A 24,698-nucleotide genomic window follows, 5' to 3' on the forward strand; every position below is an offset into this window, starting at 1 on the left:
CTATCCTCTGCACTTCACCTACTCGTGGCTTTTGAGTAGATCTGGATACTCCAGCACCTCTTCCTCTTCCAGATATAAAATGTCTCTTCCACCAGCCCTCCTCTCTCGTTTCCCATCCTCATCGCCATCCCCTCGAAGATCAACCTCCAATATCTTCACCAGCGAAAGGCATACCTGCAAGTCTTGCCTTGATACCAAACATCTTCAACAGCCGGCAGGATGATGCACACAATTATCTCCCTTTTCGTGGCCTTCTTGGTTGCTTTCGGCTTAGCCCAGGAACTTACGACCTCAATCATCAAGGCCTCACCCTCCTCGCTCGGTCCTCACTCTCCCGTTGACACTCCCAGCTCTCATATCACCGACAAGCGTCAATCTTCTGGTTCCGGCTCTCTCTTCGACGTGACCCCTCACTCCTTCTTTTCGTCCTCGATCGGAGTTCTCGGCTGCAAAATCAACACCAACCGCGTAGCCTACTGGCCCGACGAAGTCGACTGCGACAACCTCTGCGTCAAGCTCACCAACGTCACCGCCGGCCGCAGCGTCACTCTCCTGCGAATCGACCACTCTGGCGGCGCCCACGACATCAGCTATGATGCGTGGAACTACCTTGCCACAGGACATCCTGCTGCACCTGGCACCGCCATTGCCGGAGGCGCCATGGGTGAGGTTCACTACCAGTACCTTCCAGCGGACAACTGCAGATCTCTAATCACCGATGGCTCGGGCAAACTTCCGCTTATGGGCGCCAACTCCATGAACTTTCTGTCGTCTTGCCTTTCTCGCGATACTTGGGTGGGAAAGAATTACCAGCTTTGGAACATCAACGATTCTTTGTGCCATAAAGGTTATGATGAGAAGTGTACCTTGGCTGCTGGTGCCAATCAGGCTACCTGTCCGCATGCCTTGGGTAGCGGTGCTGCGGTCACGATCCCTAACCCGACTGATCACAAGGTTATGAACATTGAGTACCCGACTGGAAAGGAGGTTCCGGCCTAGTCGGGTAGGTAAGACGGTGCTTGTCTGTTGACTGGGTCTGGTTGGACTTTCAGTCCTCGACATTTTCGTACCTACCTCTATCTGCAGCACTCATTCCCTCGTTTCTTTGCACGGTTTTTCTTGCAGGATGTTACGGCGTTAGCGACAACGAGGCTTGGTGGTAGAGGCGTGGTTTGGAATGGAGTTCAGCATGGAAGCATTGATTTGTCTTAGCGGGCGTTGGAACAGGAAAAGAATGGGCAATAAATCATATCAGACATCTGGACAACTCACACATCTGGACAACGGTTAAAGATGATGGAAGGAAGGGAAAAATGGGAAGAAATGATGATGCCTTGAAGGAAGAAAAGAAAATGGACAGGTTAGACAAATAGTGACCTGCATTGCTGCCGATAAAACATCAAAACCAGACCATTGCAGCTCCAAGTTATTCGTTCATTGACACACCTCTACCTACCATACTCTTTTCCTACGAGTGCCGTGACCAACTCCACTAAACCACTCTGGATTCCCCTCCTTCTCGCTTTTGCTTCTGTGCATGTTATGCTGTAGGTACATGTGTGAGCTTTCGAGAGGGACCACGTACATGCCGACTGCGTGATACATTGAGTCTTGGTGCATCTGCGAGCAAATATGTTACTGGGCGTTGTTCCTGACCAAAAACCTTGGGGGTAGCGGGCAGATTTCCAGGCAGGAGAGGTTGCATCCCAATTGGCAATCTGCCTGGATACGATGGGACTGGCGCTCACAAGACCATACAGATCACATAGAAGACCACCCCGGCGGCACCCGCTCACTAGGTGGCCCTCTAAAATACTCTGGACATCAGAAGCTATCCATGTTTCGCTGACTCTACTCTATTCTTCTACCGTCTTCGTGTAATTCATTTCCATTTGGTCAGCAGTGATGGCCTCTACCACTAGGCACAATCGCGTGAAATCATGCTCACCCACCGCTAACTCATCGATGTTGCATTCCATCCTCCGAGTGTGTACTTCGTTCTCCATAACAGGCCTCCACAAGGTAGAAGTACCAAGCCCACGTGAACGCAAAGCCCAAACTCTCTCAACGAGCATTTAGTTCGGTGCAGTCGTCGCGTATGACACAGAGCTCCCATATGAGGAGCCCGCAGGCAACAGCATGTCGAATCACATCTTGTCCGACTTCCACGCTATAGGACAACTTATGATTCAATTCCATGGTCCAATATCCTGCCCAAGTCCTTATTGACCAGTCAGACGGCTCGCTCAATAGGGAGACTTTGCCACGAAGCGCATAAGCAGAGATGACCTCGGCCGACTTGGTGTTGTAAACGCGGATGCGTTCTCGGATGGCATCATGATTGTCATCAGACCGGTTTCGCTGGAGACATCGATCTATGAGAGTCGCCTCGGGTATGTCGAGGACAATGACCTTGCTGATGGGACCGACGGTCCGCTCAAAGTATTGGGCTGACGCGACAGCGCGAGGAAATCCTGTTCAAGGTGTCAATAGGCCACGGCAAACGTTGTGCAAAGTGTGAACTGCTTACGTACCGTCGAGAAGATAGGTGTGGATAGGCCCGGTTGCGCTGCGTATCCTGGTGCGGATGTAGTCCTTGATGAGACCGACTGTCATCTCCGGATCGCCGATTGCGCCTTTTGCAAGATTGGCTTGGAGGACTTCGGCATACGGGCTGTCAGGTCGCTTTGCCTCGCTACGCAAGATGTCTCCAATACCAATGTGCATAACGCCGCCATCCAGCTTGGCCCATGTTGCGCAGATGGTGGATTTCCCCGAGCCTGGTCCGCCGAGAACAGCAAAAAACCTGGGGTTGTGACGAAGATTCGTGGTCTTTGTAGCGGTACGCAGTATGCTCACTTTGGATACGTAAGCTTGTATCATTGGAAAGGCTCGCCATTGGTCCTCGACCGACATTGATTGGAACTTTTCAAATATGCGATCAGGGTCAGCAGTAAAAAATTGTTCGATATCGGCCCTTGAGTTCTTGTAGGCCATGATCATGTGGTCATAGAAGTGCTGCATCAGGGTGATGGTAGCCGAGGACCCAACGTCTGTCGCTTTTGATCCCACTACTTGCAAGGGCACCTCGAGTGCGTCCTTGAACGATGTGATTTCTTGTGGTTGTCCGGGCACCACCGGCCACGACTTTTGCTCCTCCAAATGATTGATGCGCTGTTGAATGGCAACGAGGATTTCGGGTTGCGACCCATTCGACTTGCGACGCTGTTCCTTTTCTTCTTCTTTCGTGGATACCTCCTCAGCAATCTGCTCTTTGGAGCCGCCGGGAGTTGAGGACTGGGGCACAGGTTGCAATGCTGGTTGCAGGGGCGACGGGGTACGCGCGGGTGTCGTTACTTGGATCGGTTCTCGCATGAGGAAGTCGGGCACCAGATCTTCGGGAGGTAGAAGTTCGCGCCCGAGCCTTCGAATCTTCTCGCGACATCTACGAACGTTTTCGACGAATTGACGAGGCTGATAGGGTTCCGAAATGGCGGCGACCTGGGGATTCTTCATGGTTCGGCTGAATTGGGATGGCAGATAACTTTCAAAGAACTCTTGTAAGGAGGATAGAAAATAAACACGAAAAATTCCAATTTGTGGCAGAAGGAGGAACAGGAGTGGATGCGCCACAGAGCCGGGCAGGCAGGCGACCAAACGGAACCTAATTGCTAGATTGGATGGCAGGTGCCGTCACCGAGCCTTCCTTCCTCCCTTGAAGGATTGTAATCTGGGCATCTGTGGGCACGCAAGAAATTCTCCAAACTTTAACAAGGAAAAAACCTCCATTGGATGGCGTCAGGATCTCTCGGTTGCCATCATGATCCATGTGCCGGGCATGTAGAGGTATCCATCCATGTGCCATGTATCCAGACGGGATGATGCCATCTCAGGCAACTACTCTCTCATCCCGCCGGGCGGTACTCACCGACTCAAGATCCCAACTCCATCACACCATCGCATGAAGCCACATATTACTGCCCCCCCTCGGGTTTCCTCCCATAAACCACCTTCACCGTATAATAACTCAGACTCCTCACCTCCCTAATCGCTCTCCTCATCCTCTCCACCAACTCGCTCACCTCCTCCCTACTCCATCCCAACACTTGTCCCATCGGATACACCGCAAACCCGTCCAAGCTATGGTCAATATAATGCCAATTCAACAACCCCACCTGCTTCAGCTTCCCATCCTTTGCCCACGCCCCAATCGGCACCTTGTAGCTCTTGTGCACCACCTCTGTAAACCCTTGCTCCTTCATCAACCGTTCCATCGTCCCATCCCTTCCAATCCGCATGGTCCGACCCGTCTTGTCCCCGACAGCCCAGAATAGCTGACACCACGTTTTGAAGACGTGGTCCTGGTCATTCCGGACTTTGGGGTTCTCTGATAAGGTTTCAATGTCGATTTCAACGTTTTGGAACCAGCCGCCTGGTTTCAGGTGCGTGTAGGCCTGTCGGTAGAGTTTGGCCCAGTCGTCGATGCCGCCGTAGAGAAAGCGACAGTGGATAAAGTCAAAATGTTTGGGTGGAAAAGTCCAGTCGAGCTGGGCGTCGTCAATCTGGAAGGACAAGTTAGGTGGCGCGAAGGTGGGCTGTACCGCGGAGATGTCGGTGCCGATTACGGAGGCCGAGGGAAACTCGGTGGCGATGTCGATAGCCCAGTTGCCGGTGCCGGTGCCGATGTCGAGGATGGCTTGCGGGTTGGAGATGGGTGCGAGGTAGAGTTTGTTGGAGAAGAGGATGAGCATGTATTCGTGGCTGGTATTCGTCAATGTTTTGGCCTGGAGGATGGCAGGAAGGAGAAACGCACGCTAGGTCGTAGCCTTGAAGATGTTGTTCGTCTACAGGAAAGATGTACTCTGTTGTCTTGGATGCTTGATATAGACGGCCATGGACGTCGCGGTATTCGAAGATGCTGGCCGTGACAGATTGCGTTGAGCCGTAGAGAGTCTCGACATCTCTGATGGACTCACTGACGTCGACATCGAGATTGCCAACCACATCATGATCCTTGTACGAACGGCACCGTTAATTCTTTTGGTTGTCTCGAGGGTTCCCTGAGTGAGTTGACGAGACTTACGACTTGGATTGGTTCTACTGCCGCTTCCGCTGTCATTTTCTGGTATTGTTCTTCTTGCTTTCGATATCCACTCCCAACGACTTCTTCTGTTCCCGTTTCTGGTCAAAATGCGCGAAAAAAATGATCAAGCTAAAATCGCAAGCAAAATCACGAGAAGAAAGAAGAACAAATTCGACCTCGAACATCTCGGACTACACCTCTTTATCATCCTTCGGCTGTTACACCGATCGTCACATTACAACTCTCATTCTCAATCCCCTCAGTCTGCCGTGCCACGTTCTCGCATCTTCATGTTGACAACGGTTCAGTGCAACAATCCTATGCACGATCCCAGCATGAGAAAACCTCGATTCGATTCGCTCGATTGTCTATGGTGACCACTGCATTTGTCCAAATTGTGCGGTGAGCAACACATTGGGTGCCTCCGAATAACTCTCCTTGCTGCTTTCGGGCCAAATCATCGGCTTGCATGGCCATAAACGTATGCCTTGCATTCCCAACACCAAGATACATGATTAGGAGCAGTATCTCTAGGGTGGTTCGCGTCCCCATCCACATTGTTCGAATACTGGAACGGCCTTTCCGCTCCTTTTACCCTCGGCAACCAATAATCAGGTCCATACCCCCTGCCCTCCTTCATCCCCCTCCGCCAAGTCAGCAACTCGTTGTTCCTCTCGTCCATATCCACCTCATCTTTAACGGCCTTCAAGCTCATCCCCAGAATCTGCTTCTCCCATAAAATCTTCCACTCTTCCAGCGTCACCTCAGATCTCTCCTTTTCGAAAGCCTTCACCCACCTCTCAATCCTCCTATCCCAAATATCCACCACGCCATACCTTCCCCCAAAGGTCACCCACGCCAGCGCCACGGTCGCTGTCGCCGTAAACAAACACTGCAGGTCTATACACAAAAGCACCATCGGTACATCCATACCAAACACCACCCCAATCTGAAAGACCCTGAGCGCCGAATAAATTATCCAGGCTTTATAGATCCACTCGTTCTTGACAAATGCCCCCCAGTCCCAAAGCAAATGGTCGATAATCGGACAGGATAACGCCGAGATCACCACCAAGAAGAGCAGCCTCATGGCCTCCTGGCGTTTCGTTACATGGTACTCATCCGGCGGCAGGACCGGATCCGAAGCAAAGAGATGATGCTTGAGAAAGGCGCGAAGCGAGCGGTCCGTGTGATCCATGTTGGCGGCCCGGAGCAGTTTGTGCCGCTTCGAGTTGTGATAGCGACAGGTGCAACAGATTATGAAGATAACCAAGAGGATCACAGTTGGTTGTATATCCGTTGCAGCTTTCTTCATCATCTTTGTGTAGGAAGGTTGGTCGAGAAGAAGCGGGTGATCTTTGAGCATTGCACTAGAGAGAACTCTTATCAAGAAGTACAGAAAGGGTGGGATAAGGGCGATCCTGAAGTCGTGGCCGAGGCCGAAGTTGTACGGAGAGGTAGTAGGTTCGGGATGTGGAGAGTCCATATTTATGTCCTGTTAAGGTACCGGAAGTGGCTCGATGGAGGGGAGCGCTTTCAGATAATGACCAGTCAGTATAAACATAATATCCGGCGATTTGACTCTGGGAGATACCTCAAGTTTGTCGCTCGGTGAGAAAATTGCGAATCGATGGAAATCTTTAGAAAGCGAATCATGTGGTCGTCAGGTACTCTTCAGCAGCAGAGAAAAGCAGAGGAAAGAAAGCGTGTGAAATGGATGAAAACATTGATCGGGAACCTGATTTGTGTCAGGAATGATGGATGTCGGGTAAACAAAAAAGGTCGGTCACGACTGCCACACCGAGATGCAAACGACGGGTGGGGCATGGCGGCCGTCAACACGGTCGGCCTCGTGCAGGAGACCTGAGTTGGCCTTGGGCATCAAGGGCTTGGCGGTTAGATGCAGACGAGGCGAATTGCTTGATCCGATTCGTGAATGTTTTGGGGAGATGGATAACGGGGGTGGTCATCCTGTCGCAGACGCGGCTCGTTGTGCTCGAGTGTCGATTTTTCCATATCCTGTTTAACGAGGGCAATTGCAATGGGGTCGTGATTGTTTCGGGACCAGACTAGAATCGAGAATGGTTACAAATTTCGTTGTCAGTTGCGAGCCACACCCCCATACCGGCTGCTCTGGGTGACCAAGATCACGCGTCATAAACATTTTGGGTGGCTAGCCGATACCCAGATGGTCACCCTGGTGATGATCAGTGTTGTTTTATCGACATCCATGGGTCGTTTGAAGCACAAGCGAAGAATGGCCGGTACCTCCGTTCGAGACGGCAGGTAGGACAGGCTAGGATGTTGAAAAGATCGAGTCAGATAGGAATGGCAGAAGTGATGCCGCGTTGTCCTGGAATCGTAATCATACACGTTGACTTGCTGGTTGTTGAGAGCAACGAGGTTGTTGTTCGTGATCAGAGCATGCACAATGCATGGGCTTCGCATAAAATACGTGCTATGATTGGCTAGAATCCTACATCTATTATGCATACAAAGTTACCATAGTCACTTCCCACCTACCTCTACCTGTGACAATCGACGGGCCACTTCTCTCTCCATTCAAGCCCGCAAAGTACTCGGTTGAGGAAAACCCTTTATACTTGTCACGCCAGGATACGTCAACCGTCAACTCAGGCACATGGGAGTCCAAGAGACCGAAGTCTGTTGGCATGTTCTGCGGTCCTGGGTCGAGATCTTCCATCGCGGCCATGTACCGGGCCTCTTCCACTACATTCTCCAACTGGTGTGCATTTATCCACCTCTCAATCCATCTGTCCCAGACACTCATTCCATTTTCCGCGTCGCCGTAAAGAGGGAGCATTGTCAAGACTATACTCTCACTAGCCACCGCAGTCACGAACCAAGGAAGGATACCATATCTGAAGATCAGATAAACCAGGAAAAGCCCATTCACCAACATAGCGTATGATTCTCCAGCTGTGTTTTCTTGCACAATGTTATGCAGTCGTTCCGAAATTCCTGCCCTAGTGCACAAAAAATATTCCGTGATCGGACACACACATGTTGTGACCATAACCATGAAGAGTACTCTTATCGCCTCGCGCCGTTGGGTGAGGCGGTAATCTTGGTGTGAAGGAACCATGATCGGGGCTAAAGTGCGAGTCTCAGGCGGGTAGTTGACTTCTTTCATCCAGTCGAGACGGTATGACCAACGCCCTTTCCGGGAGCTCATGTTCCATTTGTCTTCGGAGAAGCGGAGGGCAGAGCAGAGTAAGATGATAAGAATGCACCCTATTACGGCATGCCAGCCGTCGATGGTACGTCGGTGGTCGTTGTAGATGGATATTTCTTGAGGTTCAGTGGGACTGCAAGTATCGATAGATGCAGGTCTAAGGCGGTCGGAGTTGCTTGCCAGGCGAGGGGTGAACGGTTGGGGAGGAAAAAGAATTCCTTCGATAATTTTGAAGAGAAGGTAGAAGACAGGTGGGATGTCCATCAACCTCTCCCCAAGACCGAACATGTGAGGCGACGTGTCAGGCATCTTCGAGGAAGTCGAGGCTACGTTGACGCCGTGATACTGGAAGTGCCGCTTTGTTTATTGAGGGCTTGCGAAATCATTCGCCGGTTGAAGGAGGGATGAGGATTGTGCGGGTGAGAGATGGAGAGGGAATTGCTCAACCTCAGAGACATCAAGAGTAACCGATTGGGATGAGGAAATTTATGGACGCCGGATTGCAAACGACGGGTGGGGCATGGCGGCCGGCAAGACGGTCGGCCTCGTGCAGGGTGACCTCAAGCTGGCTTTGGGCATCAAGGGCTCGGCGGTTAGATGCAGACGACAGTTACCAAAAGCAGATCATGCAAAAGAAACAACCGATTTGACTCGTCAAAAATTGCGTGGGTATATTGCCTGATGAAAGAAAAGGAAACGCGAAAAGAAACTGGACCATCCAAACCCGTGTACGCTGACTTGCAAAGAAACAAAACTCTTCATATATTTTTTTTCCCCCCACCCTTGACTTTAGACAACAGAGTGTTGTTGCATCTCCTGTGTGGTTGTGTCCTCAGTGGACAATGACGGCTCAGCGTTTGCTCGCCATTCTGCCTTTTCTCGTCGTAGATCTCGTCTGACCCAGATGACGGTTATGACGGTCCATATCGCCGAGAAGATAAGGGGACTTGCCCAAGCTGTTGGCACCGAAGGTTAGCATCTCATACATGGCCAACACCTCAACCGGGAATGGGGACAGAACAACATACCAACACCATACGCAATCTCCTGCGGTATCGTCCAAATCACAATCATTGTAGCCGCCCCATCCACCAGCGCTCCCACTCCCCAAAACCAATTTTGTCTCGCAATCATCTCCCTAAACCTCTTGCTGACTTCGTACCTGGCATTGATGGCCCTCCTATACTCCTTGCCTCCAGCACCATCCACCGCCACAATATCCTCCACAATCGTCAACACCAATGGCGGTACCCTCCCTCCCTTGGGGACCGAACTAATCCTGCATGGCGCCTTTTTGTGTTTTTTGTTCGCCCACCCCGTCCACAACAATTGAAGTCCCATCTGTATAAAGAAAAGCGGCACCGGCATCGCCAACGGTTTGACTATCGGCTCGTGCGGGATCGACGCGCCAATCAGGATGCCCGTCATGTACGTGTACCCGAACGAAAGCGTCATATGGGTGAAGTCAAATTTCCACCGGTCTTTGACGGGATCGGTACCCAATGGGCGATATTCGTCGCGCGGGAGGATGAGTTTAAGGGAACGGAGCCCGAATTCGATGCCAGTAACTAGGCCGAAGAAGGCGGTGATGATGGCGAAGACGATTCCGTGGCGAAGGTCGGTGCCGAACCAGAGGCCGTAGAAGAGGGCGATGGGTAACAATGAAGACTCGATGACGAGCAGGGAGGAGACGATGATGAGCTTCCATTTGTAGTCCATCATGTTGTACTTTAGGCGCGGGAGGCCGGGGGTGTCCTCGACGGTCGGGACGGTGTCGAGAGGAATGTTGTCGACGCCAGCGGGCATGTTGACAGCTGTCGCGGAGGAGGCGGAGGAATGGGGTTGCGTGTGCCCCGAGGGAGCAAGGCCGTTCGTAGGGCCATGATGGTGGCCGTGACGGTGTTGCGTTGTTGTTTCGAGTGTTTCCCCGTCCAGTTGCCCTGAGGATGGGCAGGCACTGGGCATATCCTCCTTCCTTTCGAGCTCGTACGTCGATGCTTTGTCGGCCATCGGAGGCTCTCGGTGGTGTGGGTCGGTCGAATAGATGTGGTGTCGAGTGCGTTTGATGTTGTTGGACACTAAGTAGGTGTAGGCGGGTAGTTAGGTAGGTATGTACAGGCAGGTTGGGTAGTTGCTGATCGGCGTGGCGGGATAGATGAAAATTGGGACCAAATAAAAGAAGAGAGAAAGAAAAGGATCAATCAATGGCGTTGTAGTTGAGTAAAGTAGTAGGAACAGGAGAAGGACAAGAGGGCATCAGCATGGTTGCATTCTGTCTCCCTGCTGCAGTTGGGGTCCAGAACAAGAAGACAGAGTATGTACCTAGGTAGGTAGGTATATGGGTAGGTAGATAGGTATGCCGAGAACCTTCAATAATGTTGCCCTTGATGCATCAGTAGCCGTCTAGTATCCAAAGCAACGATGAACAAGACTGGACTGGACTGGACGGATGCCGGGATGTGGCAGTGAGTGACGAAAGAAGAAAGCAAGACATCGGATTTTCTGCCCTGGCCATGACGTTGCGCCGCCTGTGGTTGGTCACGGTCCAGACAAGGGAAGGCCAGGCCTGGGCTTGCGTCAGATGCTATGATGTCATCGTTCCTTGACCCAAACAGTCCAGAACGCCGTGATGCCCCACCGCTTCAGCCTCTTAGGGCGCTGAAAAGACCCCTTGTGGCCCCTAAGCATCCCCGCTACAGGTCCCTTTATGCAGCTCTCACCCCACCATTATCCGTAAGTGGCAAGCCCTAACAGTAAATGCTCTACTTGCAACAGCCCTTAGCAGCGCTCCTCCGTATAACTGTGGGTTTCTGTTAGTTGGCAAAGTGATGAGCATCACGATTGATAGCTCACTGAGTGGGGTGCGTTCGGCGACGATTCAACGACATGTCTTACCTCTACTCCCGTCGCACATCAGGGTCATTTTTTGCCAATCGGACGTCTTTTCGTTGCCAAAATATTCCGAACCAGGGGCATAGGTACTGAATAACTAAGTACTCCTTTTTCGAGGAGATCCCCGCGCGATTTACAAACACCAATATGTACGTAATCAATCCTCAAACCACTGGACATCTGGACCTCTTCGGCAACAAGTACACTAATCCTCGCCTTGTTTGCTCGGGGGTCCTCTTTAACCTCAGGTTACACGACAACTGGTGATCAACCGCTTTGGGCCGAAGTAATCCTGGGCACACGCCATATATCAATGCTGATCAGCCACCACATCCACAGATTCCGACTTCAAGCCTTGTCGTACATCACATCCCACAAGTTATGGCCCGAAGGACTGTGAACTTTGATCCGACATGATGTTGATGTCGCTCCTGCCCTTGCGAATGGCTGCTACTTCGCTGAGCAATTTTAAGTATCAGCAAGCGCGGCGTTGCCTTTGTCAACGAAACTGAAGCTTTTCGGTGCCGACGGAGCAAATCTGCCGTTCGTTATGTTGTGCCGCCGGCTCCCGTCTCTCTTCTTCTGGGCCCTCCTTGGTTGCTCCAGTCACCTCTTTTATCAGAGCAACGGCATCTTTCCATCAACACTTGTCTTGAATCTGCTCTATCTTATCATGAAAACTAACTTCATCGAAACGACTACTCCGCGTTGTTCCCTTCATGCTTAAAGCTGGCCTTTAAGTAGGCTTCGGCTCGTCTATCTAGGTAACCTTTCTCTCAGGAAAATTTTAATGGTCGCAAAATCGGCACCACTTTGTTCCGCCATGAAAAGAACTGAGGGCAAGAATGTGACATGAAGAACTCCCAGTCGAAATGTTACCGACAAGACGCGCGCGAGCAATACAATGAAGTGACGAGCGCCGCGTGGGCAAGCATCGCAACAACTCACAAGATGCCATACCAGGCGTAGATGCGGACGTAATGGACAGTCAGCAAAGCGAACACAGTAGTGCGCTTGCAACAGAAACTACCTACCCAGTACCACAACGTATTTCACGCACGGCTGAGCATTCCTTTCTTCGACGCAACGTTCCTCATCATCAATGATGCACCAACCCTTTCTTCACATACAGAATGGACAGCTACGAATCCCACTGGTGAAGAACCAGTCTATGATTCTCAGTCTCGCTATCCTAACCTATTTGCAGTCCCAGAACTTGGGCACATCAGCAGTCATGCACCTGGTCAATCTCCAGTTCTTTAATGACTCGATCCTGAGATGGCATGGCGGTCTGAGGACTGGAAGTGATCTGTCGTGGAATCAGGTACTCGTTCATGTTTGTTCAGGTTGGAGATTCGCTGTATGGCCATCACATTCTCTATCCTTCTCGTCTGTCTTGGACCGATGGACACAACGAAGCAAAGTAAAATCACTGTTGTTGTTCATTGGCCCTGAGACTTCACCTTCTTTGTTTTCTTTGTCCGAATTGTTTCGTCGGGCAACACTCTTCATCGAAACAAGGCCATTGTATCGACATAACAGCTTCGTCCATGGAACATCACCAAGAATATAATGCAATTATGTCGAAAAACGACCCAACTCATGTGAATATTCACAAGCAATCTTTTCTACCGAAAAGATATAAAAGCAGAAGACACACCGAGCTAAACATGAAGTCTTCCGTCTCTCGCCATCAGATCAAACTCACAGTCACAACCAGATACGGATCAAGACATTCATCTACCTTCACTTGCGAATAACAGATACTCAGTGCTCAGACACCGAGTATCACCACACACCACCCACAGCAAACATGTGTTTCCAAATCCCCTTCACTCCCGCCATCTGCCGCACTTGTGGCTCTACCAAGCCGATCCCTGATGAAAAGATTCGCTGCCCCACGGCTCAAGAGCTGGGCATCGAGTTCGAAGATGACTATGTCAACAAGTGCCCCAATGGAGTGAGAACCATCACGGTCCAGCAGAAGGCGGATAAAGAACTGGAGAGGGCTGTGGTTTGTCTAGTCTGTGGTAAGCATTGATTAGCCCAACGACATCTCGAGATCTTGAGATAGAATTGGCCGTCGATCCATCCGCAAAGATACTTTATCTCGTTGAAAGTACTAATTTCATGATAATGCAAGCTAACAAAGGGAGGGGGATGCAGTGTTTATCGAAGGAATTTGAGATAATGGATAGTTACTCATGGTTTTGAAATTCAGAAATACTCTTCAAACTAAAATGAACAAAACTCTTTGTGACATGCTCCGCCCAATTTGTGATTGTGGCTGTCAAGGGCCGAGTGAAGTCCTCCCCAGAGAGGGTGGTGACGATTGAGGTAATCACGTGAGCTGATACGAGTAGCTGCTCGAGATAAGATAAGACGGTACGTATCTCGAATGGGGCATGCCCCACTAGAGGTACCTATTCCTGGTGTCACCGTACCTTCCACTTCACGTCGTACCACTTCAGTTCCTTTCAACTTCACATCAAAAACCTCGGACGATGTTTCTTCCTCCATTTGAGAAATCAATAATCGCATTTTGTACGGTCACCGTTCTTCCAGCTTCTTCCTCTTAGTTCACGTAATTCAACCCTCATCGCCGTCATTTCCACGGAATCACAAAATATCCATTTTCCTTCATCACGATAACTCTCCTCCACGTCAATCTCGTCGTCTTTCATCAGCCTCTCTATCTTTGTTTGATACATCTTCATCTGTCGCCTGCAGCCATGCAACTTGACGATGCGTTGAACCTGATCACGTATTCCCAGACTTCTTCACGGTTTCTTCACACTGTGGTTCTGCAAGTTGAAAATTAATCATTTTTCCCCTTCTCCCCTTCTTCCGCCCTTTCACCCCGGCCTTCCTTTTCGACCTCACGCCTACGTTACATCGTGATTACTTGGCCCTTCGTTGACGAGACTTACCGTATGACTCGATTTGACATCGCCTGCCGCCGGCTTTAGCCATCTCACTTGATTCCTCAACCTCTGTCCTCATCACACTTTTTCCTTACTTCAACTTGATGGAACGGAACCTAGATTTCGTGTTTGACACGCATCAACCAATGCGACAACAAGCTGACCGGACTGGGTGGGAATATATGAATATAACCACAACTCGTTAGCCATCTCGCCACACCTCACCCTACCTCCTCACTTCCAGTCCACCTCGAGCCCTCACCCAAAGATGTCTGTCATCTCATTGCATAACGCTCCGTTGGAAATTCTCCTCATCATCTTGGATAACGTTGATCCCATCTCATTGATCAACTTGGCCCAAACCTGCCAGACTCTGCGAGCCACCATCAGGCCGACACGCATCAACTTCCTCCAGCGCCTGCTCGCCCTTGAGCTGATTCCCGAGTATGGCGGCATCACGCCGTTCCTCAGAGGCAGGGATTCCCACATCTCTCCTCGCATGGGCTCCAAGGACTGGGAGTCCAACAAGTACGCTTGTGGAGGCTGCCTCAAGCTCCTGCCGCATACGAGGTTCGATAACCACAACATCCTGCGGCTCGACCTTCGCAAGCCCCCTCCCGGCAGCAGAGAGGCCAATCGCCTGGCCGAATGGTGGTTTATCGACAGATGGGATGACGGCGTGAGAGCCAGGATCTTCCAGCACCGAATCCATATCCGGGCTCGAGATGAGTCACTTGCCGATGTCCGGATGCGGTATCATGAGGCCACCCACCCATGGGAAAGCATGCGGCAGGCTGGGGGAATCAACCAGTTCCTCTGGGCCGGAAACGTGGAGGCCGACATTCTTACTACTAACGACCTGATTGCCTCTAACCATGAGCTCGTAATTTGCGGCCTCCGTCGACACAACCGTCGTTGCATTGAATGTATCTTTGTCCGGGGCGACTGGCATCGTAACAAAAACTCGATGCACAACGGAGGGCGGCCCATCCTCCCTTCACCAGTGGTCACTGGGCGCAAGTTGGATTTCTACAACTTTTTTGACAGGTGTTTCCCCAACCTGTTTGACCCTGTCCCTCGCGCCAAAATCGGCCGCCGCTTCTTATATTACGGTGCCCATGATAACAAGACGTACCATTTGACAATGCGCATCCTTCGCTGCGGTGGTTGCGCCAAATGGCGAGAGGCGTCACAGTTTCGTTTGCCTGTTATTGCGTACGAAGAGGTGCATTTTTTGACGGATGCGATGAGCAAATATTGTGTGCAAGATGCTGAATTGGGAGAGCTGAGGGAACCCAGGTGTAATCGGTGCTTTTTGAGGGAACACGGCATGGCAGCGTTCAGACGGCATCTGGTAGCCTTTGCAAGGTCGCTAATGGCTGATGCGCTCGAAAGGGCTCGATACCAAGTTCTCTTCGGGTGGGACAAGCTCTGCGACGACTTTCGTCTTCCCTTTGGAGACTTTGCCAACTACTGGGTCGAGTACGGCAAGTCCATTGTCTCCGACTTTCCCATTCAAGGAGAGGACCTCTTGGCTGAACCCTTCCTCACTACACACCAGCTCGATGAGCTCTCGCGACGTTTCACCTGCTTTACGAGTTTTGTCGAGCGCATGTACCAAGGCTTACGACCCGTGCGCCCAGCTATCTCGGACATTCGCTCCAACGAAGAGATCATGGCCTCTACGATGGACTCGTGGTTCCGTGTTTGGTACGATGATTATCATCTCTACGAAAAGACGTATCGGAGGCTGCAGGATCAGCTGAAGTGGATTGAGCAGCATGAGCTGGAGGTGGTATCATATGCGTTGGAGGCTGATCCGTGGGGACCCGAGAGTTGGGACCTTGGGTGGGAGGTGGAGGAGGAGAGATGATAACATAGAGTGATGAGGATTTGTGTATTGGTATCTGGTGGTATGGTCAACACTTGAATTGGCCTGTACGTTCTCCCATGGTGCTGTTGCCCTGTCGCTGTCATCTTTTCGCTAGCTTTTACCACCTGCTGCCACATCGATCATCGGAAGTCCCAAGATCAGGACAACGTGCTTGCAAGGAAGGCCACCATGATGGAGTACCTATGTACAAGTGGTTCTACTTGACTGTGAGGGCGCTGGTCACTGCTATTGGGGTACTAGGTAGGTACCTCTACCTAATCTGTACCATCAACATCTGATCACAATCTCCAGCTCATCTCGTCGTGATTTCACCGTCTCATCCTGTCATATAAGCAGACCGGAAACTCATAGTCCGACCCTGCGAGTTCGAACAAGGCCTTCCAAAGCTCCAAGAATGTTACAAACACGTATTCGAATGCGCTTCGACATGTACGAAGTAGGGTGAGGAGTTTGGTACAGAGTTTGAGGCATGCATATGGGTCATGAACACCTAGGACACATGACGAGCCGTCTCAACCACGGTGAACAGACTCGCACGGTGGGTGATGTACCACTGAATCCTGATCTCCTCTTTACCCTCCTCCTTTCTCGACTACCTCTTCCTACTAACCCGTCCAGATCACCACTTCTTATCCGTCCTAATCTTGACCGGCAAATGCAACAACCTCAACCCACTCTCATTCTCCCCCGGCAGCTTGCCCGCCCGAATATTCACCTGCAAACTCTGATGCAACAGCCTCGGCGCCGCCAAGTTCCGATCCCTCTCCTCTCTGGCCTTGACAAACTCCTCCTCCGTGATCCCATCCCGCAAATGCTTATTTCTCTCTCTATGCTCTTTAACCGTCAAACACGGCACCGGCTCCTTCCTGTCTTCAGGCGGGTAATCATGTCCTGTCCAAATCTTCGTTTCGTCCGGTAAACTCTGCAACAACTTTCGGCCGGAGTGGTACAGATCCTGCGCACTCCCGCCGGGGAAATCACACCTCGCGGTCCCTATGTCTGCATTGAACAGACTGTCGCCGCAGAAGACGTTGTTGCCGATTTGATACCCTAGATGATCGGGCGTGTGGCCGGGAAGATGGATGGCTTTCGCTTCGAGGTTGCCGATCCGAAAGACTTGGTCATCGTCGAACAAGTGGCCGAATACCTGCTGGATTTCTTCCGGCGGTACTCCGTACCGCTTGCTGAATAAAGTCTGGACGGTACCGATCCTTTTGCCGATACCGATGGGGGGTTTGTGGTCTTCTCCTTGTACTTCTGTTAATCGCGTTTGGAGGTAGGAGGAGGCAGATAAGTGGTCGGCGTGGGCGTGGGTTTCGAGGATCCAAGCGATTTTGTAGCCGTTGGAGGCAATGAGGGAGAGAAGGGCGTCGGCGGAGGTGGTGGAGATGGAATTGTCGAGGGGGGAGTAGTCGAGGACGGGGTCGATGATGGCGGCTGTTAGGGTGAGGGGGTCGGCGACGAGGTATTGGAAGGTGGAGGTGGTGGGTTCGAAGAGGGGGGTTATTGTTGGTTCTGGTGGTGACGTGGTGGTGGTGTGTGTTCGGCGTAGTGAAGAGGGTTGGATGGAGTTTGTGGGAACAATATGTGATTGTTGTAGATGAGGTCGATGGGATCGATAAATTGTCCTCCTTTGGGAAGTTGATGCTGAAGATGTGGAGCTGAGAGATCTAGTGGCGGCGATTCGTAATGCACTCCTTGGGAACGATGCTGTGAGATGTCGGATGTGATAAAGACATGGAGCGCAGGTGCTGCTGGTCAAGAGACTGGAGGTTGTCTGGCAGACTTCTGCGAGGTAAGGCTGTAAAGATGTCATGGTGAGATTCAATATGTGATGGTTGAGGTATGTGGATGTTGGTGTTGTTGAAGCATCAAAAACAATTCCCTGACATCAGCTAGATCATGACAGATTTCACAAACAGATATATATCACACTACCTACACATCCTGGCCGAGTCCCGGGGGGCCGGGCGGCGTCTATGTCCCGGGGATGAACGCCACCGAGTATTACATAGTAATCCATCACCGATGAGGTGGTCGCCGATGTGTTCGAGGTCAAGGGCCACATGTGACTTGGAATGACCTGATGTTTTCGGGGGATGGGTGGCCCGTGCTCCCACACTGTAATCGCCGTCGACCGGGGCTCCATGGCAAATTTTGCACCCGCCGATAACCGGCCCCCGGAATCCGTCAAAGGAGCCCCACTCGGCGGCTATCGGGTGTGGGCCGGGAGGTTGACTCAGCAACGCAACATGAGAGGTCGACGATGAGGTGATCGCGCTTACACTAGTTTGAGATTTGTTACAAATCCGGGGGCACTTTAACAGTCTTTTTTCTTTGAGTTCACTCACTCACTCGCTGACTGTCGTATCACGACACTTTTTTTCACTCAAAACACCAACCTACATTCACTCCACCACCTCAGCTCAGTCTCCGATAGCGGATACAGATTCAAGATGAGCAGCTCACTCGTTACCAGGACGGCCCTCACGGCAGCCACCCGCGCTGCCCCCCGTGCCGCCTTCGCCGTCCCTCTTTCCCGTCGGGGCTTCGCTTCCGTTGCCCCCGTCACCGGCACCTCCCGCTCGCACCGTATCGTTGTAGTAGGCGGCGGTGCGGCCGGCCTTTCCATCTCTCACCAGCTTCTGCGCACCGGCAAGTTCTCGCCCGAGGAGATTGCCGTCATCGATCCGGCTCAGTACCACCACTACCAGCCCGGCTGGACGCTCGTCGGAGGCGGCCTCAAGGACCCTCTTTCTCTGCGCCGCGACGAGGCTTCCCTCATCGACCCCAAGCTCAAGTTCTACAACCAGGCTGTTTCTCAGCTCTCCCCCGAGACGGACTCCGTCACTCTCGCCAATGGCGACAAGATCGGTTACGAGCACTTGGTCGTTGTTCCCGGTATCGAGATCACTTACGACAAGATCAAGGGTCTGCCCGAAGCGCTCGCTGACCCCAGCGCCCCTGTGTCGACCATCTATGGCGCTCATACCGTGAGCAAGGTCTTCCCCACCATCGAGAAGCTCAAGCGCGGCCAGGCCATCTTCACGCAACCCGCCGGTGTCATCAAGTGCGCTGGTGCCCCGCAAAAGGCCATGTGGCTGGCTCTGGACCACTGGAAGCGCGCGGGACTTTACAACCCTTCCAACCCCTCGTCGGGCGCGATCCAGATCGCCTTCGCGACGGCTTTGCCGGCTATGTTCGGCGTGCCCAAGTACTCTGCTCGCCTGGAGGAGCTGCGCAAGGAGCGCGGCGTGGAGGGTCTCTTTGCACACGATCTCGTGGAGGTCAACGGCAACAAGGCCATCTTCGCCAAGGGCGAGGAGAAGGTTACGCGCGAGTTTGACCTCTTGCACGTCGTCCCCAAGATGGGCCCCTACGCCTTTGTCAAGAACAGCGCGGTGGCTGACGCGGCTGGTTTCGTCGATGTGAACCAGGCTACTACCCAGTCCAACAAGTTCAAGAATGTGTGGTCGGCCGGTGACGCTTCGAGCTTGCCTACTTCCAAGACTGCGGCGGCCATCACTGCCGAGGCCCCCGTTCTTGTGGGCAACCTGCTGAGGAGCCTGGAGGGCAAGGAGCCGGCGCTCGAGTATGATGGGTACACTTCGTGCCCGCTGGTGACCGAGTATGGCAAGGTCATGTTGGCCGAGTTCAAGTATGCGGGTGTGCCCAAGGAGACGTTTGGTGGACTGCCCATTGTTGGTGGTGCCTTGGATCAGGGAACCCCCAGACGGGCCTTCTATCACCTGAAGAAGGACTTCTTCCCCTGGGTGTACTTTAATGCCATGGTCAAGGGCACATGGGGCGGTCCTAAGGGGTGGAAGTTTTAGATGGACGTTGATGAAAAAAGCAATGGAGTTGGGATAAATGGATGGGTTCGGAAAAAGCGACAGGGATAGATAAGTACAGTAATGATACCTCTTGTTTTGATACTTTAACTTTGCGTGTTTCTACCTATGTAAGGTTGCGGTGTTGATGTTCGTGATGTGGGGGGGGGGGGGGGGGGGGGAAGCATCAGCCTCGATGGGACGGGATGCACGTCATGGTTACAGCGTAACATCGCCTGTAATACAGCGCCGTAGCGGACAACCGCTGTCCCGCGTCTCCAACTTCCTGTCTTTGACCCGACGCTCGGTTCCCTCGCCTTCAACCACCACGACAACGATGTGGCCATTCGCGCCGTCCTACCCCACAGTCCACGCGATCGATATCCACGATCAAACCTTTGACTACATCATTGTCGGCGGTCAGTCCCCTTTCCATTCCCTCGTATTACCTATCCAGAGGTCAACCCCAGCTAACTCGCCCCCCCTCTCCGACAGGCGGCACAGCAGGCTGCGTTCTGGCCTCGCGCCTGTCCGAATCTCCCAACGTCTCCGTCCTCCTCCTGGAAAAAGGCCGTGTACGCGACAACTTCCTCTCTCGCATACCCCTTCTCTCGCAAAACTTCGAATTCCCGTTCCTCCAGTCCGTCCGTCGCGACTCCGACCCGATCCCCGCTGCCAATGGCAGACGAGCGGCACTCTGGACCGCTGAGGCCTTGGGCGGGGCGATACGAATCAATGCCTTGCTATGGACAAGAGGTGGGGCAGGGGGGTACAACCAGTGGGCCGAAGGCCATGGACTAGAGGACTGGAGCTGGGAGAGGGTCGAGCCGTGGTTTAGGAAGAGCGAGGATGTTGTCAGGCCTAGGAAGCCGGGGCTCACACTTGGGTGTATACCCTTCGTGGAGGAAGCGGCGAGGAGAGTTGGGTTACCTGTGGGGGAGGGGGTGAATGACCCAGGTGCAAACGCACAGGGATGCTTTGTGATGGATCAGACTATTGACGGGAAGGGTCAGAGAGTGTCGGCGTACAAGGCTTGGTTGCCGAGGGAGACGGTGAGGGAGAGGATGGGGCTGAAGATCTGTACCGGAGTGGTAGCTTCGAGGCTCCTCTTCAGCAAGGATGGGACACGGGTGACGGGTGTGAGGGTTCGAGAAGGTGACCGCGAGTATACGGTCAAGACCCGGAGGGAGGTCATCGTCTGCAGTGGGACCATCTGCACGCCTCACTTCCTGATGCTCAGTGGCATCGGACCTCGCCAGCATCTCGAATCCCTCAAGATCCCAGTTCTCCACGACCTCCCAGCAGTAGGACAGGGTCTCTCCGACCATACCTCCGTCCCCATCATCTTGGACCTCCCACGCGAACATACCCTCCACTGCCTCGAAAACGCCTTCGTCTTCCTCTGGCACCTTCTCCTCTACCTCTTCTTTGGCAGAGGCCTACTCGCCAATGGAACTACTCCCCGAAGCATCTTCGTACGCACCGCAGCTCTGGAGGCGAATACAATGACCGTTCGACACAATGACGACTCAGACCAAGACACCATGGAGGCTTCTCTGCCTCGGAATGTCCCGGACGTCGAGATCATGATCAACCCCGTCAACTGCCTGACCGTGAGCATCTCGGGCAAGTCACTCTTCACGTGGTACACAACGCTCATCCAACCATATTCGAGGGGGCATGTCAAGCTTGCGTCTGATGACCCGCTGGCTGACCCGAAGATCTGTTACCCGATGATGACCGATGCCAGAGATCGAGCGACAATGAGGAAGGCGGTGCGGTTCACTATGCGATTGGCGGAAGAGTTTACAAACACAGGATATCCGCACGAGGCACCACTGAGGATTGCGCCGGGAATGGATTTGGTGTATTTGGACGCCCTTTACGAACCCCAGACGGGGTTGTTACAAAGGTTCTGGACGACGAAGAAGCCAGCGGATGAGGAGCCCGTTCCTGTGCCTGGTAAGGATCTTTTGCCAGGAGCCACACAACTATCTGCTTCTACGTCCACACACAGCAAATCCAAAAAGCAGCAGTTCCAAAAACCAAATTGGCGCACAGTCACAGAAAAGGAAATAGATGCCTACGCCTCCCGCGTCTGTGTCTCCAGCCTCCACGTCTCCTGCACCTGCCGGATGTCAAACAACTCAAGAGAGGGAGTGGTAAACCAGAAGCTGAAGGTCCATGGCATCGAGAACTTGAGAATCGCAGATGCTAGCGTGTTTCCCAAGATCCCGAGTGCGCATACGATGGCACCGGTGGTCATGATGGCGGAACGATGCGCTGAGTTTGTCAAGGAAGAATGGGAGAACAAGAAAGGAAAATAAGGTTGGGGAGCACGTTCCCGATAGTTTGAGCTGGACCTCTATCTTACAAGCTTACTACCTCTACTACATGTTGCGTTTCTCTAAATCCTGCTTTCCCTTCACTTCTTCTTGCCCTTTCCACCCTGACACTCCTCCTTCTTGTGCCTCGCTGTATCAGCCTTACGGCACGGCCTGGAACAGTAGAGGTACTTGGTGTTCTCACAAACGGGACAAGTATGATCCAACTCTCTTCCATCCTTTCTTTTACAGTTTGGGTTCCTGCACACAGCTTTGGGTGGAGGTGGCGGCCGCGGAGTCGGGTTGTTCACATTCTTCTTCGTCTCCGGGACATACGGTTCCTCCACAAATGGACATCCGAACGGAGGGGAGATAGCGACCCTCACCAAATGCTTCTTGATCCTCTCCCACACCTTTTGCGGGACGTTATCATGGCCCGGGACTCGTCCATTACCACAGCTGCAAAGGACCGAGGACTCCTCGGTATCATCATCCATCGGGATGATCACTCCCGTTGCACCGGCGCGGAGAAGATACTCGCACCTTTCAGCGTCATGCTCCCAAGTTCGGCACCGCTCGACATAAGCCGGGAGGATCTCCTTCCAGAGGTGGATGCCTTCACGTGTAGTGTTGAAATATTTAAGGGATGTGTCCAGCTCAGCTTCCGTCCACGCCGGCGCAGTAGCATCCGCACAATCGTCCAATACCTTCTCCAACCCATCAATCAAGGCAGCTGTCTCCGCCGTTCGCACGAGAACTGCCCCATCAAGCAGCACGCATCGATTCGCCACGTCCAGCCTCAAACACGACACAAAGAAGACCATGCTCACAACCCTCTGTCGATCACCTCTCAGACAAACAGCAAAGATAGTCTGCCTCCTCCCGACAGCTGCCGTGAACCCCAAAATCATGCCCCGAACCATCTTCTTCCATTGCAACCAGGACAGCTCGCCAATGCTTAGCAAGTCCTCTTGTAGGGATTCCGGTTGCGTCTCTGTGTGTTCGTGCTCCCAGTGGGAAAGGGTGTAAGTGTGATTTTTGAGCCAGAGGTTAAAGCGACGCCAGGAGGAGCTGGAGGAGCGAAGTTTTTGGATGTCAAGGACTGGGAGATCGTCGATGCAGGGGAGGTAGGGGAGGGACCATGAAATTGGTGTGACTGAGGAATAAGGTACTGGGGAAGCAGAGTGGGGGAGAGGGGGGGAAAGGAGGATGGGATAAATCCACGATGGGGAGGCCCCGATTTCCCGGATATCCGCGGGGCGAATGGTTCTGACCAGTAGCTCGATGGAGTTGTTATCAGGACTCACAGGGCCGGTGATGAGGTCTGCTGTGAATATATCTGTGAGGAGCGGGAAGGAGAAAGGGAAACTTGATTCCCATGTGCATGTTTCTGGTCCGTCTCTATGTACAAAGAGCGACTCAGACATGGACTTGATGTCATAGGTGCTCACGGTAAAGCTACCGCTGAGGGTGATGAGGTATGTACATGGTGATACCAGGTGGTAGTGGGCTGTGTAACCTTTTGCGAGACAAGAGTTCAGTTCACGGCATGTGAACTGGAGGCGTGCGGTGAGGGGGATGATTTCGGATCGTATTTCGTCCATGCCAGCTGAGATGGTGGCACTAGCCGACAGATCCGGAGGAGGTAATGTCCTGGGAAATTCATACACGGTTGGGATGCCCCGCAGCCTAGGCGGGTATCGGGTGATGACGACCTGGTCATAGTTATGGAGGGGAGTTTCGTTTATGGCCAATCCGGGTCCAAGGACATCTCCATAATCGGCGGCGTTGGGGGTTCGTCGGAACTGGACCTTGACCATCGACGTCTTGGGATCTTGAAGAAGCACCGACGTCGGGACCATAAAGGACACCATCAAGTGGTATTTCCCTTCCAAGCTTGGGAGACGCATGATAGTCTTGAAGATCGACTTGGAACCTCTGACGCGGGTAACCTCGCGCTGCGGCCGCCCATAACCGAGTTGCACTGCCGCAAACCCATGGCAACTTTTGTTGTCGCCCGGCTTGGAAATGGCGCACTCAACAAAAGTCGGCATTCCAACCGCCAAATTGTCCCTCTCCAACCTACCCACCACAACTGACTTGTACTGAGGCACCACCACCGTCACGCACATTACCGGCGGAATTTTCTTCCACGTCTGCAACTGCCAAAGCCTTTCCCTTTTCGGCACCAAGTGTGTGTTGTTGTTGGAAACCCTCCATTCAAGTGGTGTATACACTCCAAACAGGTGCAGCCAGGCCCTCAACTCCGGAGTGTAATCAGCGACCGGCTCACTGTCTCCATGTGCTACCCTTCTCGGTTCTTGCACAATGAGGGTGATGATCGCCTCAATTGTCGCGCTCCAGTCGTCCACTTGCACTCTGCCCTTGATCAATTTCAGGAAAGCAGCCAAGCTGGCGGGCGTGTAGAGCTTGTGGTTTGACCTTCGTTCGTGGGCGCTGTTGTGGTCGTCGTCTGCCAGGTTCATATTGGCCATCGTGGCGGCTATGATTTCGTCTGGACAGTCGTCCCAGAACATTTTCTTGTACATCTGGTG

General features: G+C 52.6%; 11 protein-coding genes across 11 annotated transcripts; 4 read left to right on the forward strand and 7 right to left on the reverse strand.

Annotated features, from left to right (window-relative positions):
• Positions 1-219: 219 nt before the first annotated feature.
• B0T23DRAFT_396300 (uncharacterized protein) lies at positions 220-999 on the forward strand (the record flags this gene model as incomplete). The annotated part of the gene is made up of 1 exon (XM_062838238.1): positions 220-999. One exon carries the CDS (start codon positions 220-222, stop codon positions 997-999), a length of 780 nt encoding a protein of 259 aa, XP_062693487.1.
• Positions 1,000-1,854: 855 nt separating this feature from the next.
• On the reverse strand, positions 1,855-2,883 carry B0T23DRAFT_359157 (adenylate kinase-domain-containing protein; the record flags this gene model as incomplete). The annotated part of the gene is made up of 2 exons (XM_062836219.1): positions 1,855-2,474; positions 2,535-2,883. 2 exons carry the CDS (start codon positions 2,881-2,883, stop codon positions 2,065-2,067), a joined length of 759 nt encoding a protein of 252 aa, XP_062693488.1. The 3' UTR covers positions 1,855-2,064.
• An 874-nt stretch (positions 2,884-3,757) lies between these two features.
• On the reverse strand, positions 3,758-5,406 carry B0T23DRAFT_154460 (S-adenosyl-L-methionine-dependent methyltransferase). The gene is made up of 3 exons (XM_062832605.1): positions 5,084-5,406; positions 4,814-5,013; positions 3,758-4,761 (listed from the first exon to the last, which is right to left on the reverse strand). Exons 1-3 carry the CDS (start codon positions 5,117-5,119, stop codon positions 3,975-3,977), a joined length of 1,023 nt encoding a protein of 340 aa, XP_062693489.1. The 5' UTR covers positions 5,120-5,406; the 3' UTR covers positions 3,758-3,974.
• Positions 5,407-5,417: 11 nt separating this feature from the next.
• B0T23DRAFT_381031 (uncharacterized protein) lies at positions 5,418-6,913 on the reverse strand. The gene is made up of 2 exons (XM_062837240.1): positions 6,678-6,913; positions 5,418-6,616 (listed from the first exon to the last, which is right to left on the reverse strand). The coding sequence occupies exon 2, from the start codon at positions 6,567-6,569 to the stop codon at positions 5,541-5,543; it is 1,029 nt and encodes a 342-aa protein (XP_062693490.1). The 5' UTR covers positions 6,570-6,616; positions 6,678-6,913; the 3' UTR covers positions 5,418-5,540.
• A 577-nt stretch (positions 6,914-7,490) lies between these two features.
• Positions 7,491-9,009, reverse strand: B0T23DRAFT_381034 (uncharacterized protein). Its single transcript, XM_062837241.1, has one exon. The coding sequence runs from the start codon at positions 8,586-8,588 to the stop codon at positions 7,569-7,571; it is 1,020 nt and encodes a 339-aa protein (XP_062693491.1). The 5' UTR covers positions 8,589-9,009; the 3' UTR covers positions 7,491-7,568.
• Positions 9,010-9,068: 59 nt separating this feature from the next.
• Positions 9,069-10,085, reverse strand: B0T23DRAFT_315897 (uncharacterized protein; the record flags this gene model as incomplete). Its single annotated transcript, XM_062834888.1, has 2 exons — positions 9,069-9,235; positions 9,308-10,085. The coding sequence occupies 2 exons, from the start codon at positions 10,083-10,085 to the stop codon at positions 9,069-9,071; spliced, it is 945 nt and encodes a 314-aa protein (XP_062693492.1).
• Positions 10,086-12,984: 2,899 nt separating this feature from the next.
• On the forward strand, positions 12,985-15,968 carry B0T23DRAFT_429234 (uncharacterized protein; the record flags this gene model as incomplete). The annotated part of the gene is made up of 2 exons (XM_062840182.1): positions 12,985-13,201; positions 14,302-15,968. 2 exons carry the CDS (start codon positions 12,985-12,987, stop codon positions 15,966-15,968), a joined length of 1,884 nt encoding a protein of 627 aa, XP_062693493.1.
• A 320-nt stretch (positions 15,969-16,288) lies between these two features.
• Positions 16,289-18,058, reverse strand: B0T23DRAFT_154498 (beta-lactamase-like protein). The gene has a single exon (XM_062832606.1). The coding sequence runs from the start codon at positions 17,803-17,805 to the stop codon at positions 16,609-16,611; it is 1,197 nt and encodes a 398-aa protein (XP_062693494.1). The 5' UTR covers positions 17,806-18,058; the 3' UTR covers positions 16,289-16,608.
• Positions 18,059-18,083: 25 nt separating this feature from the next.
• B0T23DRAFT_381042 (FAD/NAD(P)-binding domain-containing protein) lies at positions 18,084-19,930 on the forward strand. The gene has a single exon (XM_062837242.1). The coding sequence runs from the start codon at positions 18,446-18,448 to the stop codon at positions 19,820-19,822; it is 1,377 nt and encodes a 458-aa protein (XP_062693495.1). The 5' UTR covers positions 18,084-18,445; the 3' UTR covers positions 19,823-19,930.
• Positions 19,931-20,156: 226 nt separating this feature from the next.
• B0T23DRAFT_317219 (GMC oxidoreductase-domain-containing protein) lies at positions 20,157-22,106 on the forward strand (the record flags this gene model as incomplete). Its single annotated transcript, XM_062834988.1, has 3 exons — positions 20,157-20,238; positions 20,315-21,919; positions 22,051-22,106. 3 exons carry the CDS (start codon positions 20,157-20,159, stop codon positions 22,104-22,106), a joined length of 1,743 nt encoding a protein of 580 aa, XP_062693496.1.
• Positions 22,107-22,244: 138 nt separating this feature from the next.
• Positions 22,245-24,197, reverse strand: B0T23DRAFT_315759 (uncharacterized protein; the record flags this gene model as incomplete). Its single annotated transcript, XM_062834879.1, has 1 exon — positions 22,245-24,197. One exon carries the CDS (start codon positions 24,195-24,197, stop codon positions 22,245-22,247), a length of 1,953 nt encoding a protein of 650 aa, XP_062693497.1.
• Between the last annotated feature and the right edge of the window lie 501 nt (positions 24,198-24,698).

This window comes from Neurospora hispaniola, assembly GCF_033458365.1.
Source record: "Neurospora hispaniola strain FGSC 10403 chromosome Unknown B0T23scaffold_4, whole genome shotgun sequence".
Classification (NCBI taxonomy): domain Eukaryota; kingdom Fungi; phylum Ascomycota; class Sordariomycetes; order Sordariales; family Sordariaceae; genus Neurospora; species Neurospora hispaniola.

Coding starts and splice junctions, on each gene's coding strand:
- B0T23DRAFT_154498 (XM_062832606.1), bottom strand. CDS start 17,805: ATGACATCTTTACAGCCTTACCTCGCAGAAGTCTGCCAGACAACCTCC.
- B0T23DRAFT_381031 (XM_062837240.1), bottom strand. CDS start 6,569: ATGGACTCTCCACATCCCGAACCTACTACCTCTCCGTACAACTTCGGC.
- B0T23DRAFT_381042 (XM_062837242.1), top strand. CDS start 18,446: ATGAGCAGCTCACTCGTTACCAGGACGGCCCTCACGGCAGCCACCCGC.
- B0T23DRAFT_381034 (XM_062837241.1), bottom strand. CDS start 8,588: ATGCCTGACACGTCGCCTCACATGTTCGGTCTTGGGGAGAGGTTGATG.
- B0T23DRAFT_154460 (XM_062832605.1), bottom strand. CDS start 5,119: ATGACAGCGGAAGCGGCAGTAGAACCAATCCAAGTC. Junction 5,014..5,083: donor CAGTAGAACCAATCCAAGTC/GTAAGTCTCGTC, acceptor CGTTCGTACAAG/GATCATGATGTGGTTGGCAA. Junction 4,762..4,813: donor CTTCAAGGCTACGACCTAGC/GTGCGTTTCTCC, acceptor GACGAATACCAG/CCACGAATACATGCTCATCC.